Source organism: Schistocerca gregaria, chromosome 8 (assembly GCF_023897955.1).
Source record: "Schistocerca gregaria isolate iqSchGreg1 chromosome 8, iqSchGreg1.2, whole genome shotgun sequence".
In the NCBI taxonomy this organism is placed as follows: Eukaryota; Metazoa; Arthropoda; class Insecta; order Orthoptera; family Acrididae; genus Schistocerca; species Schistocerca gregaria.
Genome location: NC_064927.1, coordinates 448,564,617 through 448,585,140, shown reverse-complemented (window position 1 = coordinate 448,585,140; position 20,524 = coordinate 448,564,617). Strand labels below are relative to the sequence as shown.

General features: G+C 38.8%; 1 protein-coding gene across 1 annotated transcript in view; it reads right to left on the bottom strand.

Annotated features, from left to right (window-relative positions):
* Window positions 1-11,487: 11,487 nt before the first annotated feature.
* Window positions 11,488-20,524, bottom strand: part of LOC126284370 (nuclear pore complex protein Nup88) — a 479,391-nt gene continuing 470,354 nt past the window's right edge. Inside the window, exons 12-15 of the mRNA XM_049983242.1 lie at window positions 16,979-17,125; window positions 14,939-15,098; window positions 14,560-14,648; window positions 11,488-11,735 (exon numbers count right to left, since the gene is read on the bottom strand). Coding sequence (XP_049839199.1) covers window positions 11,672-11,735; window positions 14,560-14,648; window positions 14,939-15,098; window positions 16,979-17,125 — 460 coding nt within the window. The 3' untranslated portion in view covers window positions 11,488-11,671. The remainder of the gene's footprint in view (window positions 11,736-14,559; window positions 14,649-14,938; window positions 15,099-16,978; window positions 17,126-20,524) is intronic.

The window sequence follows — 20,524 nt, the reverse complement described above, 5'->3', positions numbered from 1 at the left end:
TCCCTGTTAGACAGCAACATCTCACCATAATATCCATTCCGATAACTGAAACCCTTCACATTTCAAAAAATACCTTCATCGTGTTAGCCTGGTACCTGTGGACACTGTATCTGCAGTGAAAAGCAGGAGTTATCTAAATATGTTGACAATCTTGGTAGAACTGTTAGTGATGACAGCACTCTGTCCAGCAGCACATAAACAGATTTCCTGCACTGTTACTTCCCATAACCTAAATAAACCTGTTCCCACTACCATCCAGCCACTGATCGTGGCTCACATGCCCCACAACTTTCAGAAATTCTTGTCATGCGTATTATTGAGGAATACCCACACAAGATATTGTCTCCACTCCCAAAGTGGTATTACACCATTTATCCAAATTATACAATATCCTAGTGGAGTCTTATATTCACTCCTGTTCCAAATCTTGGGCACCAAGTGTCCTCAAAGTAAGTTTATAGCCCAGCAGGGGGAAAGTGACGTATGAAAGCAGACATGTCATCCACCAGCTGTGTTATAGCTACTGTGGAGATGTTTATATGGATGTTACAGCTAACGAGATTTCCACTCTCGTGAAAGGCCACCACCAATTTGTGGCTAACCACAAACTGAACCACTCCACAGCTTCACACGTTGCACATAACATCTATAAGTTCAACAGATATTGCAGCACCCATGCCATTTGGATCCCTCTCCACCCCCTCTCCCCTGCATCAGCTCCTTTGAATGGAATGGGTGTAAACTATCTTTCAGTCATCCTTAACATATCCTACCATCCTGCAACCCTCCCCCAGGACTGAGCCTTTAACAGTCCTATTCTCAGCCACCCTCTTCCCATTTCCTTGCCTTAAACCTTTCCTCTCTGGTCATTTTTTAGCCCACTCCTCTGCATTCCAACATTGAACACTCCACTTTGCCCTCTCCACACCCAGTGTTACCACACCTGTGCAGATGAGCATTTACATGTTTATATTTGTATATATTGTTGGTAATGAGGATCACCCTGTGGCTAAACATGCCTTGGTGCACAGCCAGCGTATCTTGGCACAGTGTTACACCGTCCGAGTTATCTGAATACTTCCCACCAACACCAACCTATCCGAACTCCAGAGATGGAAACTTGCCCTTCAATATATCCTCTCTTCTCGTTATCCACCAGGCCTCAATATCCGCTAATTTCAAGTTGCCGCCACACATACCTCACCTGTCATTCAACATCATCTTTGCCTCCACACTTCCGCCTTGACTTATATCTCTGCCCATACTCTTTGCCTTTAAATATGTCTGTTTGCGTATGTACGGATGGATATGCGTGTGTGTGTGTGTGTGTGTGTGTGTGTGTGTGTGTGTGTGTGTGTGTGTGTGTGTGTGTGCGTGCGCGTGCGAGTATATACCCATCCTTTTTTCCCCCTAACGTGAGTCTTTCCGCTCCCGGGATTGGAATGACTCCTTACCCTCTCCCTTAAAACCCTCATCCTTTCATCTTTCCTTTTCCCTCCCTCTTTCCTGACGAAGCAGCCGCCGGTTGCGAAAGCTCAAATTCTGTGTGTGTGTTTGTGTGTTTTTTTATTCATTGTGCCTATCTACTGGCGCTTTCCCGCTTGGTAAGTCTTTGTTTGTTTTTAAGATTATGTGAGCGAGTCTATGCTTCAACATACATCTGCATTTTTACTCTCCCAGTCACCTTATGAACTTATGCCATGTTAATCCTCCCCCCCCAATCCCCCTTTCTTGTTGCAGTTGTGAATGGTGTGCAGGAAGACTAACAGTTGGCAGGACTCCATATCATATCACACTGAAACTCTGTACTCGTTAACACCATCTCAAGATATACTTAGGAGGAAGTTGATTGATCCTTCTAGGAACATACGCTTTTGAAATTTGAACAGTAAACCACACTGTGTCACATATCATCTATACTGTAGTCTCTTTTTTCCATGATTAGTGTTATATGGTGACTCTACTTTAAATCACTCTGTACTCCCACATATTTCATGCTTGCAATAGTTTCGAACAACTATATGGAAATTATAAAGTACTGTTTCTTTGTTTTTCCCCCACCTATTAATGCTCAATATGTTACATTTGTTTACACTGGGTTAATTACCAATCCCTGTACCAAGTGTCAATCCTCAACAAGTCATCCTGCATTTTGCTACAATTTCATAGTGTTTCTATATCCGTCAGCATCATCCATAAAGTGCCATGCAGCTTCGAATGTTATGCACAAGGTCATTTATGTACAGAGGATTCCAAAAAAATGTAGCCACTGTTTAAAAGTCCATAACTGGCAAACTAACTGACGGAGTTGTATCATCTTTGGTAGTGTAATAGTTTGTAGTTCTGTCAATCGCCACACAAGCGTTGTATTTTGTTGTTTTGTTTTGTCAGACGACAGTCGCCAGAGAGTCAATGTTTTGTTCTTAGTTGCACTTAGTTACTTGAGTAAACATGGCTGGCGCAAGGCTTACATTCGATGAAAGGAAGTCAGTTTTGAAGTGATATTTTAAGTACGAAAACATTAATGAGGTACAACAGCAATAGCGAAATGAGTAACAAACAGAGCCACCGACATGTTTAATAATTCGTCGCATTCGAGACAAATTTGAAGCCGAAGGCTGTGTTAGAGCACAAACAACGATCTGGACGACCTATAACAGTAACAAGTCCAGCTAACTCCCATGGTGGGTTACAACAATTCACTCGCTCACCACAGAAGTCTGAGAGACAGTGTGCCCGTGAAACTGGAGTGAGTCGCTCAAGTGTTCGGCAAATTTTGAAAACAGCAAAGTGGAAGTGCTTCATCCTACGATTGCTACACGCAATGAACAAGGATGACCTGCATCATAGAATGGAGTACTGTGAGTGGTTTACTAACATGGTGCGCAACAATGAAGAGTTTGCAGACTTGATTGTGTGGTCTGATGAGGCAAAGTTCAAACTCAATGGTATAGTAAATCGCCACAATTGCATCTACTGGGCCGCCAAAAATCTGAGTGTCCATGTAGACAAAGCCGTGAATTTGCACAGGAGTAAATGTGAATTGTGGGTTGTCTTACTGGTGCTTGACTGGGCCATTCTCCTTTGACGGCACAGTTACCGGTGAGGTGTACCTTCAGAAGCTTCAGACATTACATTTTACCTGCCATCCGAGACTTGTATGGAGATGGAAGAGTTTTCTTTCAACAGGATGGTGCCCCAGCCCATTACCAAAATCGTGTTAGGGCGTATCTCAATGAAAATCTACCAGGAAGATGGATAGGCCATAGAGGTGCTGTGGAGTATCCACCACGTTCCCCAGACCTAACTCCTCTGGACTTTTACCTGTGGGGAACACTAAAGGACATGCACATTAGATGAACTTCGAGAATCCATAGTGCATTCATGTGCAAATATCCAACTGAACACGTTGCAGTCAGTAGTTTGTGCTGCAGTTAGGCGGTATCGTTTGTGTGTGGATGTCAATTGTGACCATTTTGAACACCTACAGTGATATCTTCAAGTTGGACTTTAAGCTACACTTTCACCAAAAATGAGACAACTCTGTCAATAGTTTGCAAGTTATGGACTTTTAAACAGTGGATACAATTTTTTGGACCCCTCTGTGTAATGTGAAGAGTAATGGTTCTGTAACACTCACTAGAGGCATCATAAAATCTAATTCTAAGTCTAACAATTTCTCTCTGCTGTGAACGATAGGCTATGTTCCATTTGCCAGGAACTCCTAAATCCAGTTACAAAGCTGGTCCTGTATTCTGTATGCTGATCTTTAGAGAAACCTTCTGCATTGTGTCAGACATCTTCTGGAATTCTAAGCAAATGGTATCAACCTGGGTGTCGATATGTATTCAGTTCTGCTCCTTGTGGACTGTTCATTTGCAAGCAAGAGGGCAATCCTTATTTTCATATATTCCCTCATCTAACATATCTGCATGATTCTTGATAGCATAGCACCTGTAAAACCAAGAGAAATAAATAAAAGGAAGCACAGACTCACCCAATTAGAGCCACTCTTCATGTGTAACAGGACAAAGTTAGCAGTCCTCTTCCAACCACCCTTGATTCATGTTGAATGGTCTCGGTACCATTTGCACCATGACAAAACTTAAAAGACTCTTGGTGGTGATCAGCATTTTGGGAAATGACACCCCAACATTGATGTTCAAGTCTGTGCAGCTCCTTTTGGTCTGTGATTATACAGTTGGGGGGAGCATGAACGCATTCTAATGCCTCTTGAGTTGCAATATGCACACCGTTCTTTGCTGCCATCTTCTTCCATATTCAGAAGTAATGAAAAATTTGTTTTCAACCATTATTGATCTATGCTGCTGATGTATTTTAAGAATAAGTATCCCTTCATCACCTGGCATGTTGTTGCTCTTGATACTTGTAATATGATGATATTTTTTATCAAATAATTGTAAGCAAAAGCACTTTAACAACATGCCATCATTGGAACATGTCAGAGGTTTCCTATTTTGCACCACTTCTGTGTAATAGCAGTACACCAAAATGTGTAATACATCATTTCTCCTACTGTAGACTTACTTCCTTTGCAGCAATAGATAGTGAGAATCAAATGGTACAAATGCTCAGTATTTCCATTAAACAAAATAGCTGTTTCCAACAGACTTATTGATGAAACTGCACTGTGAAATATTACCGTATTTACTTGAATGTAAGCCGCACTTTTTTTCTGGTTTTTGTAATACAAAAAACCACCTGCAGCTTAGAACTGAGGGCAAAGTAAGCGAAAGTTCTGAAAAATGTTGGTAGGTGCCGCCACAACTAACTTCTGCTGTCGAATATATGTAGCGCTACACAGGCATGCTTTGCAGGCACAAAGATTAATACTGGAACCAAAACCTCAGCATCAGAAAATAAATTAAAAAAAGGTGGAAGATGAGCTTTTTTTTCCTCCGCCTTGAGTTTCTACCACTGCATTTCCATACATTATCCATTGAAGTAAATATAAATTCCGCATTGTTCATCTTCGAATGTAGCAGCATTTCAATGTACTACGAAAATCCGACTGGCAAGACTGTTAGGTATGTTTGTCAATATGGCCAACTCTACGTTCTGAATTTTTGCCTTCCTGTGAGAAGAGATGGTTGCTAATAGGAACTTTTATGAATTGTGAATCACATGCAGTATTCTCTTCACCATAAGAATAATATGAATATAAACATTTTGCCATGTATTCTTTCGTGTTTACTGCTATCTCATTTAAATTGTGTCTGCCTAATAAACTACGAAACTAGAGTGAGACAACAGCAAACGCGGAAGAATATACATATCATGTCATGTTTATATTCATATTATTCTTATGCGTAATAGTGATACAGTCAGAAATGAAGCACGGCAATTTTTAAATCTAATTTCTGTGCAGAATTTAATGTACTAAAGAGGCGTCTGCAAAGATTTTCAAACGGAGAAAAATTTTCGCTAAACTCTTGTTCAGAACATCATCTATCATACACAGTCTATTATTTGGTTCTTGTTGATCATTATCAAAGAAAGCAGCAGTGTAAGTATCAACAAATAGCAATCTTTTTCCACTGTTTCGTGGTAGCATGCACAAAAGCAAGCCATGCCGCAAGTGGCAACAGGCCGTAAACAATCATTATCAGAATGCGACAAACAATGCATGACACAGTACAGTAATGCATCTTCAGCTTAGAGTGACGTAAACACCTATAACAAAGAGAATGGCACTTATCCGATCAAAGAAAAATAAGCAATCAATTCAAACCAGACAAAGCCCATGAAAAACGAAGGGTACCTGTATAAATACAAACGAAGCACCTGACACATAACAATGGCTACCTGGTAAAGCTTAATTGCTAAGCTTACGTCTAGAACCAAACTACTGTAGTTGTATCATCATTCATTCGACCTAAATTGTGTGTCATATTACAATGGACCAACTTTGTTTTGATTTGGAGGTGCGGCCTAAAACTTTTCTCCCCCCTTGAATTTCGAGTCTCAAATTTCAGGTGCAGCTTAGATTCGAGTGTGGCTTAGATTCAACTAAATACGGTAGCTGCTGCTTAATTTAGTTTAGCTCAGTTTAGTTATGATGTTATTCATGAGCTTATTAGCAACAACTCACTATGGTTTGAAGTGCATTCGTGGGTTTACAAACATTACACATTTTGTCAGTGAAATATATTTAGTTGTTGGTTATTTAAAAACTTGGATTTTTTGTTTAGTCTTGAGCTATAATAAAACTTTATAAATGTAATCTACTGACACACAGGTATTAGCTGTTCAGAAACAGATCAGCAGGAGGAGGAGGAGGAGGAGGAGGAGGAGGAGGAGGAGGAGGAGGAGGAGGAGGAGGACGAGTTGTCGACCAGAAATGATTGCAACTAATTTTTAAAATTGTTTTCACTGGGTTCCTGTAGTCATGTCCTAGTTTATGAACCACGGGCAACATATGAGTGGCCAAGTAAGTGGTCTCGACAGTCGGGATACCAGTTACTTTGGAATAAGGCTGGGCATCTCGGACATATTCTGAGTCGTGGTCACCTTTGTGCTCATACGGCAAAGACTACCAAATCCACCGGTTAGTCCCTCAACCGTTACGGGGAAAACCCAATGGGACCCGGGGCAAGTAAGGCTAACAACCTGCTTCCCTTGTACTTTAAATATGATGCTGGCAACAATCAGAGCAAAATGCCTCGGACCTTTGGAGGTGACGGAGTCCCACTTCTAACTCACAAACCAGGGACTCCTAAGATACGACTTGTCAAACAAATGATAATGAAATGGGGAGCTATTAATATCAATGGGGGCTACTCTGGGCAGAAGGCAGAGGCTGCAAGTAAGATGGGGCTGGACGTTTTAGCTGTTAGTGACATTTGAGTAAGGGGTGAGAAGGAAGAGGAAGTGGGAGAATACAAGGTCTACCTGTCAGGAGTCAAAGCAGGAATAGCACAATGGGGTGTAGGGCTTTACATCAGGAAAGAAATGGAACCCACCATAGTTGCAATAAGGTACATAAACAAACGACTGATGTGGATAGATTTGACAGTGTCTAGCAAGAAAATTAGGATTGTGTCAGTATATTCGCATTGTGAAGTACAGATCAAGATAAGATGGATAGTTTTTATGAGGCACTCAGTGATGCAGTTGTTAGAGTAAAGGACAAGGACAGTGTTCTGCTCATGGGTGATTTTAATGCCTGGATTGGAAATCGAACAGAAGGGTATGAAAAGGTATGGGTAAATTTGGAAAGGAATTGGAGGCCAACAGGAACGGGAAACAACTCATGGATTTCTGTGCCAGTATGGGCTTAGTAATCACAAACTCCTTTTTTTAAACATAAGAACATTCACCGGTATACTTGTGAAGGCAGGGGAACCAGATCTGTCATTGACTATATAATAACAGATCAGGAATTCAGGAAGGCTGTGAGGGACACACGTGTATTCAGGGGATTCTTTGGTGACACTGATCATTATTTAATCTGCAGTGAAATTGGGATTGTGAGGTCGAAAGTGCAGGAGGTCTGGCCCATATGTAGGAGGATAAGAGTGGAGAAACTTCAGGATAAGGAAATCAGGCACAAGCACATAACAGCAATCTCAGAAAGGTACCAGTTAGTTGAATGTAGTCAATTACAGTCATTGGAAAAGGAATGGACAAGGTACAGGGACACAGTACTAGAAGTGGCTAAAGTATGTCTTGGAACAGTAGTGTGTAAAAGTAGGATGAAGCAAACAGGTTGGTGGAATGACACAGTCAAGGCAGCCTGAAAAAGGAAAAAGAAGGCGTATTAAAAATGGCTACATACTAGAATTCAGGTAGACAGAGAAAGTTATGTTGAAGAAAGAAACAAAGCCAAACAGATAAATGCACCATCCAAGAAGAAATCTTGGGCAGACTTTGGAAACAGGTTGGAGACTATGGGTCAAGCTGCTGGAAAACCATTCTGGAGTGTAATTAGCAGTCTTCGAAAGGGAGGTAAGAAGGAAATGACAAGTATTTTGGACAGGTCAGGAAAACTGCTGGTGAATCCTGTGGATGCCTTGGGCAGATGGAGGGAATATTTTGGAGAGTTGCTCAATGTAGGTGAAAATACAATCAGTAATGTTTCAGATTTCGAGGTAGAGTGGGATAGGAATGATGATGGAAGTAGGATCACATTTGAGGAAATGGAGAAAATGGTCAATAGATTCCAGTGTAATAAAGCAGCTGGGGTGGATGAAATTAAGTTGGAACTCATCAAATACAATGGAATGTCAGGTCTTAAATGGCTACACAGGATAACTGATGTGGCCTGGGAGTCGGGACAGGTTCCATCAGACTGGACAAAAGCAGCAATCACACCAATCTTTAAACATGTAAACAGAAAATATTGTAACAACTACAGAGGTATCTCTTTAATCAGCGTTTTGGGTAAAATCTTCTCAGGTATTGTTGAAAGGAAAGTGCGAGTATTAGTTGAGGACCAATTGGATGAAAATCAGTGAGGGGTTTAGGCCTCTTAGAGGTTATCAGGACCAGATCTTTAGCTTACGGCAAATAATGGAGAAGTGTTATGAGTGGAACAGGGAATTATATCTATGCTTTATAGATCTAGAAAAGGCATATGACTGGGTTCCTAGTAGGAAGTTATTGTCTGTTCTACGAGATTATGGAATAGGAGGCAAACTTTTGCAAAGCAATTAAAGGTCTTTACATGAATAGTCAAGCAGCAGTTAGAGTTGATGGTAAGTTGAGTTCATGGTTCAGAGTAGTTTCAGGGGTAAGACAAGGCTGCATCCTGTCTCCACTGTTGTTCATATTATTTATGGATCATATGTTGATAAAAATAGACTGGCTGGGTGAGATTAAGATATGTAAACACAAAATAAGCAGTCTTGCATATGCGTATGACTTAGTTGTGATGGCAGATTCGATTGAAAGTTTGCAAAGTAATATTTCAGAGCTAGATCAGAAATGTAAGGACTATGGTATGAAGATTAGCATCTCCAAAACGAAAGTAATGTCAGTGTGAGAGAGAGATAAATGGATTGAGTGCCAAATAGGAGGAACAAAGTTAGAACAGGTGGACGGTTTCAAGTACTTAGGATGCATATTCTCACAGGATGGCAACATAGTGAAAGAACTGGAAGCGAGGTGTAGCAAAGCTAATGCAGTGAGCGCTCAGCTACGATCTACTCTCTTCTGCAAGAAGGAAGTCAGTACCAAGACTTAGTTATCTGTGCACCGTTCAGTCTTTCGACCAACTTTGTTGTATGGGAGAAAAAGCTGGGTGGATTCAGGTTACCTTATCAACAAGGTTGAGGTTACAGATATGAAAGTAGCTAGGATGATTGCAGGTACTAGTAGATGGGAACAATGGCAGGAGGGTGTCCACATTGAGGAAATCAAAGAAAAACTGGGAATGAACTCTATAGATGTAGCAGCCAGGGCGAACAGGCTTAGATGGAGGGGTCATGTTACACGCATGGGAGAAGCAAGGTTACCCAAGAGACTCATGGGTTCGGCAGTAGAGGGTAGGAGTAGTTGGGGCAGACCAAGGAGAAGGTACCTGGATTCAGTTAAGAATTATTTTGAAGTAATAGGTTTAACATCAGAAGAGGTACCAATGTTAGCACTGAATGGGGGATCATGAGGAATTTTATAAGGGGGCTATGCTCCAGACTGAACGCTGAAAGGCATAATCAGTCTTAAATGATGATGATGATGTCTAAACAGCATCTCTAATTCTTTGTGGCTGCATAATTTGCTCCTTTCTGGGCAACAGTAAGTTTTGCTTGTCAATAGTGGAGATCACTTTTTGTCCTAATGTTATATTTATGAATGCAACTATTATATTCAAACTGTGACTGATTCATCACAACAAATTTCATAGAAGAGCAATTGTGCTGCCAGTTATTTCAAAGAGAAAAGTTTTTTCAGAAAACTATGAATTTATAATACACAATTTCTGGATAGTACTTGCCTTCAGGCGAAGTATCAATACAGCCAATAGACACACATAAAAGTACATATCCTATCCTAGCTTTCAGAATAAATAGTTCCTTCCTCAGGGAGGAGAAAGCCTGTTCTTCTCCTGACAACAGGTGGGTACTTCTCATTTTCGAGGTCTGGGTGACCAGCCCTTCCTTTTACATCTTCCCCAACCTTCCTGAGGAAGGAACAGAACTATTAGTTCCAAAAACTAGGATAGTGTATGCCCTTTTAAATATGTCTATTGATTGTAATGGCATTTCTTCTAAAGATAAGTGCTGGTCAGCAACCCAGTATCATAATTTTATGTTTTTTGAATGTATTGTCAGCTGTTGTTAGTAGGTTAGAGATTTTTTTACAACAAACAATCCTGTAGGAGGAATTTACAACTGAAGTGGTATTTTCAACCTCTACTAGATTTTTTTTGCTTAAGTAGCTGTTTATATGAAGTTTTAGGGTGGACTCTAGATGATATCTTTGCACAACGTTTCCTTGTAAGGAATACTTTGAGTCTAATGCAGAAGTGCTGCATAATTTTTTTTTGTCTTAATATGGTAAAGGAGAATGCAAAGTAAGCCAACTTTCAGATACTTTTAATAGAAAAATAAACAGTCATGCACAGAGCATATGTCATTGAACTTGAGCATTTCAGACCTATAATACATAATTTCCAATTCAACTTCTGGTCAAAATGCAGATCCATGCATTTTGAATATGCAGTTCTACATAAAGTAATTGTTCTGAATGCTTGTATTAAATCTGATGTTCCTTCTGTTGTTGCACCTCTGTTGGGTTTGATATGACACCAGCATCACTGACAAAGACCACCATTTCTGCTTTATCAGTGCAAAATGGAAAATCATTTGCATAGATACTCTTTTTTATACCTTTGGACCAAATTGTATTTGGCAACCCTAAAGAGATTGTTTTAACTTCTGTCGTATAATTTAAATTATCATGTCATGACAGTTACCTGTGACTTATGTTTTGCACAAGAATAGTATTACGTGGCCAAGATGTACATTTTATAACTGAAATTAATTCTCTTGCTGTTCTTGATGGCCAAAGGAGTCCTTATTAGCAAGATGATCAGTCCAAGGAAAATGAACATTCTGCAGTGGAGCTCATTTAAATAGAAGCGAAGAAATTTATTCTGAAGGCACATGTCTCCACTCTGTACAAAAATATGGCCTGAACAGAATATCCAGCCATTCAATGTCTCATATTAATATTTGAGTTTTTACTCCATGACAGTATTCTTCCTTTTACAGATTCAGACTTTATCACTTTGATATGGCTATTAGGGAGTTATGTGACAATGTATTATCATGTCTTTGTGTAATTTACTGAACAGGATAGAAAGAAAAAAAAATGAGTACAGATGGTATGCCTGTAATACAGAAAAAAAGGTAGGTACAATGTGACGCATTTGCAAGACACTTTGAAAATATTTGTCGACATTTCACTGAGTCTGAGAAAACAAGCAGCCAAGAACATTTGCTTTCACAATACAAAACAACTGCATTTTATTTCTTAGAAAAATAATTTAATACAATTGGTACAAAATCAGTGTGCCATACAAAACAGGAAATATGTTGCACTTTAGTAATGCTTTCAACCACACAACATACTATTAGTACTAAAATAAATATTTTCACAGCAATTCTTTGCACACCACAGAAATTTCATTAACAGTAAAAACTAGCAATCATGTTTTCAGTTCCTTCTTGATAAAATTAATTGTCTTGACTAGTTCTCCAATGCTATCTTCCCTGTAATGAAAACAAAGTGTCCAATGAGCCAAACTCAGATAGTATAATAATAAATTCCATCTGCTCACACAAAAACAATGTCAAAGAAAGGTAATTGAGCTACATTACTTAGTATCTGAAGGTAATTAATTAATAATTAAAAGCTAATACACTGAACAATCTATTATTTTTCTAGTACAATTACTTTAAAATCAGGCTAAAGCTCTCTCTTTTATTTATTTACATTTTTTGTATTTATTCATTAAGCTAATGATAAAGTCAAATTTTACACTTATCAGTAACATTAACTTCACTGTCTTCTGAATAAAGGCAGGGAAAAAGGGAGTCAGCTACAAAATAGGTCACACATTTATGCTTGGAATAAAATAACTTTTTGACAGACATACTGCTATAGCAGGAAGCAGCGTTGCTAGTGTGCAGCCAGCCAAGCTTGACAAGGATCTGCATTTGTGCACGACACAGGCAACACAGCAGACACCTGGCTCTCAAGCAAGAGCTATGCTTGGCTAGCAGTTGTCTCCTACCACTCGACTCAATGAAAGGTGAATCACATCAAGCTGTAATAATATTATTGAGCAGCTACAGGGGTATGTTCTGAAATGAAACACAAGAAGATACGCATTAGAGGTAAAAACAATGAGATTGCTTTGGCACCTGTTAGTTGTGGTGGCCTAGAGGGACTGGCAGACATGTGATACCAGTGTTTGATGAGTGCATAGGGCAATTATCATTCTTTTCGTGCACACAAAGCTTTCTGGAGGTGAAAATATTTAATGTTGTCTTGGGTGTCTAAGTGGTGCTGGCAACTTTCCTCTAGCAAATATTTCACGAGCAGAGGAGTTTGGGAAATTAATGTGGGAGGTGCTGGTTTCTTTCTGTAAACTACTGAGATGTAATTACATCATATAGTGAATTTCCATGGGACCTATCTTGTCTGAAGAACGTGGACTGCAGCACCAGACACTCCTTTCATGATAATAGGGATGAAATGAACATTTTTAAACACACACTCTCTCCTATTAGAAAAGAGAGAGAGGTGCATAGAATGAATGATAAGCTACTTAACTTCTAGACAATGACTTTAACACTGCAGTAAGCTTGGCTGAGGTGGTGGCAGGAAAATAGGAACAAAAGACTCGCAGCTGATGTTGCTGTGACCATATGTAGCCCATAGATGGCTTGCGATTGGTCAGCATACATCATCATTACATCCCGTCTGCACTGACGGTGAGACTGTGAAGGTGATGGAAGATTTAACTGAAAACTTGAGATTTCACCCAGATTTGAAATAACAAGTAAACTGAGTGTGTTTTATGTAATGATGTCATTGATGAAACTTCAGTCACATTAAAAATTTTCTCATTTTCATTCATACTGTCTTTATTTCACATCTGCTCTTTGTGTGATAAAATTAATACATACAGTCATAAGGAAGAACTGTCAATCGGAAACCCTCACATGATAACATGACATTCATGAATTTATGTGCAAGCAGGGTGACCCAAAAGCCAGTTAACATTTGGAAATGCATTAATTCATGGAACAATGTAGGAAGAGATGGAAAAATTGGAACATGCCTGAAATGAAATGGGGTTTTACTGAAACCAAAAATGAGAGCAAACACTGGACAACAGATGGACCTAGATAGCAACATGTCAGTGATGCTACATGAGAATCATGTCAGCATGACGGGTGTTACAGAACTGTATTACCCCTCGCCTGGCTGATGAACACCTGCTTGAAGGTATGACTCTTATGTTAAACTTAACAGGGAGTAAATGATATCCTAACCCCATATTTTACACATTAAATAACTATTGATTTACATGAATTTGGTATGTGTAGTGATCCATGGAACACATCTACCGCGCATAATGAAATTTATCTGTACACATGCAGACAAACATATCATTATAATTTCAGAAAAATTAGATGATTTATTCAAGGAAAGAATTTCACAAATTGAGCATGTCAGGAACATGTTGATCCACCTCTGGCCCTTATGCAAGTAGTTATTCAGCTTGGAATTGATTGATAGAGTTATTGGATGTCCTCCTGAGGGATATTGTGCAAATTCTATCCAACTGGTGCAACAGGTCATCAAAATCCCAAGATGGTTGGAGGGCCCTGTCCATAATGCTCCAACTGTTTTCAGTTGGGGAGAGATCTGACAACCTTGCCAGCCAAGATAGGGTTTGCCAAACATGAACACAAGCACTAGAAACTCTTGCCATGTGTGGGCGGACATTGCCTCACTCAAATGTAAACCTAAGATGACTTGCAATGAAGGGCAATAAAACAGAGTGTAGAATAATGACCTATCGCTGTGCGGTAAGAGTGCCATGGATGACATCCAAGTGGATCCTGCTATGAAAAGAAATGGCACCATAGATAATTACTCCTGGTTTTTGGGCTGTATAACAGGCGATAGTCAGGTTTGTATCCCTCTGTTGGCAGGGGCATGTCCAATCATGTGTATTGACCTGGAATCTCATTGACTGGCATAGAACTATCTTCAGTCGCATTTCAAATCGAGCTCCGATGACCAGTGAAGACATGTCTATTTTTAGGTGAACACGACTGCTTTAATTTAAAAAAAAATAAGATTACTAAATGCCAAAACTTAATACATTATGTCCAGCCTAAGAAATTGGTTTTGGAAAAAGTATTCCACCAAAATTTAGAAAAAAAAGGAGAATGTTTCATGAAATAAAAAGATAAATATGTTTTCTTCTTTGGTTTATCAAATAGCAATTCACACTGGAGGCTGTGATTCATTTACAGTTACTTGTATTTTATATCATGTAGGGGGGATGACACTTACATTTGCTTGAGAGTTACTTTCAGATTATTTATTCGGCCTGGTCCTAGTTGAATTTCCTTCTCCTTCAGCTGGGCTTGCCACTGCAACACCTGAAATCATTAACCTATTTTAAAGCATACATATGAAATGCATTTTAGTGCTATTAATCTTAGCTACTATTAGAACTGTGAAATTATTGTACAGTGTCCACTTTTAATAAACTATGTGGCTTAGTCCGTATGTACCAGACTACAAATCCAAAGTACTGGGATCTGAGAACAACTTTACTATTTCACATCAATAAATTATACTTTTTAGAGAGTATGTGGCCACTGATGAAAGTATCCAGAAATAAGGTTAACTTGATTTTTAAAAGCTTACAAAGCTTAGCTATAACAACCTGCTCTTTGTGATAGGATTCCTTTGCTTTTACTTGCTTCATTGCTCTCTTGTAAACCTTGAGTTTCTCTTCCACTTCTTTAAGTTGTTTCTCTAATTTTTTCTCAGCAGCAGACACCAAAGGCTGACATCGGACGACCTGACGAAGAATCTTTTCTGCCCTGAAAATGGAACAGCAATTATTTTTATAACAGAAAAATTTAGTAACAATATTGTTCCAGACAGACATCCAGGGCATTACATAATGAATTGTTAGTTAAGAGAAAATATGGCAGTTCTATGTGCAAAATAAATTTCTGATTGGAAAGACAGAAGCTTATCATAATAAACAAAAATAAGAAAATGCAACCATAACCTTGTAAGGAACCAGTAACACTTTTACATGGATATAATGTTTAGTGAGTTTTGCTTGTAATCTGCACATATTTTTGCCAGCAAGAAATGCAGTTACTTCCTCAGCACCCAAATGAAATCGTAGTTAAGGAGGGAGTAGAAGTTAATCATGTTTTTCTTTGTGTTTGCATGTTACAAAGATGTTTGTTATATATTTTGGAGAGGGAGAGGGATAGGGAGAGATTAATATTTTTGTAAAACTTGGACACACATTTTTTGCAGACTGCAGCTTGTTACTCTCTTAAGGCCATCACACCAATATCACAAAACAAAAAGGGTATTTCTCATAAAATGTGTATAGTAAAATGTACGAGCATCACTGATAATGAGCTTTGTAACAGCAAACTTGTCTTATTTTTTGGATAATATAGGTCTATGGCCTGCTATCCTGGTGACTGAATTTTCCAGATATTTTACAGCATACAGTACTTTGTTCACTTCACAAACGAAGTCTGATTTACATGGTTACCACTGTTGGACTGTTACTGCTACAAACACAGCAGTACCAGCACAACCTGCAGTTGACTGATGTGACATATGTAGACCCATGCAACAGTGCAGAGACTTTATTAGCTTTCATGCTATCACTCTTTTTCCAGTTCATGCAAGTTCTCCCACTCATGTAAAAGACACCCACACCCACATCCCCACCCATGATCATAGTGGTACTGACCACTTATGAGTGGTTTCTCTCTCTCTCTCTCTCTCTAACCCCCCCTCCCCTCTCCCGCCCGGCCCTCTGCGTTGAAAAATCTTCACAATGTACTGCATTTAGGAGATAAGTGGTTACCAGGAAGCAAAACACTAGCTATAAGAATACACTACCACATTGCTAGAGTATGACCCATCATTTATTAAAGTAACACAGAAAGTTATTTCACTTAAAGTAAATCTGTTCAATCTACTCAGAGGACGTCAGTTTTTCACTTTGGTTTACCTTCATAAGTAGGAGATTGGCAATGTTATTGCAGTACCCTGCTTATGCGTCAGAAAAAATTTTATGACAGTTCCTGATTATCAGCAACCACTAGTCTGCTCCTGGTAGCTGAGTGGTCAGCACGACAGAACGTCAATCCTAAGGGCCCAGGTTCAATTCCCAGCTGGGTTGGAGATTTTCTCTGCTCAGGGACTGAGTGCTGTGTTGTCCTAATCATCATCATTTCATCCCCATCGACGCGCAAGTCGCCGAAGTGGCATCAAATTGAAAGACTTGCACCCGGCGGACAGTCTACCCGACAGGAGGCCATCCTCACACGACATTTACATTATTTAGCAGACACTAGTAATTAGTCATTTTGAGAATTCTTTTCAGCTTTGGTACCTGGTTGTCTCAATGGTGGTACCAAAGTAAATTTCATTTAGGTTTTAACAATATAATGAAAAGGCCTACTCATCATAAAGCAGAAAGACTGAGTTGCAGAAGGGTCTTTCTGCAACCCAGCATCTCTGCTATATGGTGAGTAGCAACTATTCTTTTCATCACATTCTTACATTCCATCCTGGATTTTCCATTGTTTCATTTTGGTTTTAACCGTTATCACCAAGGCTGGTTGAAATACTGAGAATAATAACAACATATTAGACTGACGCTACAATTTAATTCCAAATCATTACTAACTCGTCCAGAATATAAGGTTTTTTATTTTACCTTTTACTGAGCTCCTCCTGTTTGTCCTTTGTGTCCTCATACTTTTCAGCTAACTGTTCTGCAGCTTGTTTTAGCTGTGTTTTTTCTTGTTCAAGATTTTCAAGTTCTTTTAACTGTCTTTCCTTCATCAAACGCAGTGTTCGTGCCCTGCATGCAAACAAGTATTATGAAATATCTTTATTTACTACTACTACTACTACTAATAATAATGTTTCTGAATACCGTTTAAATTTTGTATTATCTATAAGGACAGGGTAATGTGAATGGCTTATTATTAACAGCACGGTAGCATATGTCAGTATTTGAGGGGGAAAAAAAAGCAACAGAAAATACATATTAGTAAGGCTGGTTGCAATTTTCAGCACAACAATATGCCACAGTTTTTATTCATTCTTAGTAAATAACAACAGTAACAATAAAGTTAAAAGAAGCTTAGTTACTCATATGTAGAACAGAAGTAGTTTCCTAATTACAAAAGAACTTATAGTGTCAATGATCATCTTCAATTCTTGGAAAATACTGTTAAAAATAGTTACTGCACAGTAACAAAACTTTTCAGAATGGTAGTGTAGGATGTGACTCCCATACAGGACTGCCTTGTACTCAGCTGTTACATTTAGCTCAAATGGTTTATAGTAGTGTAACAATAATCATTAAATAGTTTCAGACAGACACTTTGTTGAAATGTGCCTTGACTAATTCCACATCACCGAAGATTCTCCTTCAAGGTGGGATCTATGAACATGATGAATGAATGGGGGATGAATTGTGAACTGAATAGATTCTGCTGTTCCTGCTATACAAAGTATAACAGGAAATTGTCAACAGCAAATTGCATAATGCAGAGACTAGATGAAACACAATATCAGTGTTAAGTAGTAGTCTACGTGAAGTTCATGAAGTAACATGCTTATGCCTGGATGACACATTGTATTACAGAACATTGCTATAACAGAATAGTCTAATGCTCAGAATATTTCTAGTATTTGCAAGAGATGGGATAATTGTAATTTTACGGTGTAATACTGCAATAGAAGGGTTGAAGTGCTATTGAGATCATGATGATTACAGTGTTATGCAGTTATAAAGTTATTAGTCAAATACCAATACAGTTAGGAATTACAGGAAAATAATGTTGTTGGAGACATTATGCTTAAGGAGCTGATGTTAAAGGCAAATTCAGTTTGCAGAAAAATAGAAGAGGGAGGAGGAATTAATCCTGCAACTATCTGTCAACAATAAAGTCTACCATATTTACCCAAATGTAAGTAGACCTCAAATGCAAGCTGAACCTCAGAAATGAAACTTCGTGGGCGGATTTATATTTAGCCTATTACAGTTACATTACAAACACTGACATCAGTTAGAATTCATGATATCTCTCTAAATATTCTGAGCAGACCTAGGGTAGCTGGGGCCACTAAAAACTTTACAGATGATAGCGCTACATGTGTTCGAGTCTTACGTCAGTCTTCCCATATTACATTAATGTCATCCAATGTATTTCTTTATTTTAATGAAATATAGTGTTTTCATCCAGGAAAGTTGCAGTTTGGCTTGACAGAGGATCACTACTGATTTAAAAAATATAAATTTGGTGAAGAGCAGACTACATATTCAAGACACTGATTTGTATATTTTTTTGTTAGATGTCAAACAGTGTGCTTTATTAGATTACCTTTTTTAACATTCTAAACAATATAATTTGTCAACACAGAATCATTTCCAACACAAGTGGTCAGTACAAACGGAAAACTGTAAGCTTTGTTATAATGCAGAAAATCTTTCCCCAGCCGTGTCTCCTATGTCTATCCATGTTGTTTGACAAACAAGTTAGGACACGGCCACCTAGAAAACAGTTGGCCATAATTAGCAACCACATACAGTTAGACGGTGAGTGGCAATATCAGGCGAGTATCCCTTTGCGCATGCTTAAAAAGAATTGGGATTTTTCAAGATTTCTTATGTGCCTGGTGAAATGCCAGTGTAAAGCTTCCCTCCTAAGGACATCAGCCGACTAGAAGAGCACATCCCCCCTCCCCCCATCCCCGAAGAAGATGCTCAAACAGGCTTATGGTAGACCAAACTGACCTGTGCTATGGAGAAACTTCAAATAATGTGGCAAACATGAATGCAAATTTACAACACATAACAAACAAACAGACGTAAATAGCTACCACATAAACATGCACATAAGAAACATACGTCATATCTTCTTATTTGTAGTAGCACATGCTCACTGACTGGCAGGATACCATCAAATATCTACAAAGAAAATAACTTAGAAACGAAAAGCGAAAGTGAACTATCACATATGCATCTAGGGTGTTCAGAAATTCCTGGTATAAACTTCTCGGAATTGTAGAGCAAAGTGTGTAAATAATATTTTTGGAAGCCATGTCCAGAAATGTAACACTTTTACAAGTAATTGATTAGGTGTGACCCAGTACATCATTTGTTTTACAATTTCATTCAGTAATAGCCAAAGAAATTGCTTATGGACTTGCCGACAGGCTCTCTTCGAAGTGATGCAGTCTGATTCAGGTATGTAGTGTCTTCTTGTAGCATCTCAGTCAAGCCTGCTGACAGTGAAGGTACCCTTCCTCAAAGCTGTTGGATGCTGTGATGAACGATCTCGATAAAGGCGACGAGCATTTCTTCTGCTACTGTAAGCTTTGCCATTTCAAAGGATCTTGTCACTGTATTCTACATATATGTACTCAACCATGTTGCTCTAACACTCACAGACACATGAAAGAGGCTCAAACCAGGTCAGAGAGGTAGGATAGACACCAAATGGCATCAGCTGATCCAATGTAACTGATGCCATGTTGCACACCTACCTAGCAAACATGTTTTCAAATGGTTATATATTTTTAGACGTGAGTTCCCCCTCTACAAGTCCTAGAAGTTTGTAGTAGGAATTTCTGAATAGTCTTTAATTATTAGCAGATGATTTTGAGTCATCATCAAAAATGGTTCAAATGGGCCTGAGCACTACGGGACTTAACTTCTAAGGTCATCAGTCCCCTAGAACTTAGAACTAATTAAATCAAACTAACCTAAGGACATCACACACATCCAAAGCCCGAGGCAGGATTTGAACCTGTGACCGCAGCATAAATAATGAATGGCAGCATTTTATGGACATTGGCTTTACAAGCATACATGACAGAAATGCGTTATTTTCATTACTCGTGGACAGTATCTTGACACATTAGTACTGTTTTGCTTCGACTGTGTAATTTGTTGGCATATCAAAATACATTGGAGTTGGGTCTGCATTACCTACCTGACCTAAAAATAAAATTATTGTTGGTGCGCCATATGATTATGAAATGCTGAAATTTGATGTGTTTTTCCTCATAGTTTTCTGGTAGCTTCTGTGCAACTGAAGTGTCCCTATGAACGATTTTATGCTGCTGAACAAATTCATGTGCTTTAACTTGGATAATTTCTGCACTCACAGGTAAGCACTTTGTCACTGCTCTCTAACAGAATCATTCAGCACAACTTCCAATGTATAACAGTGGCCACATTTTGATC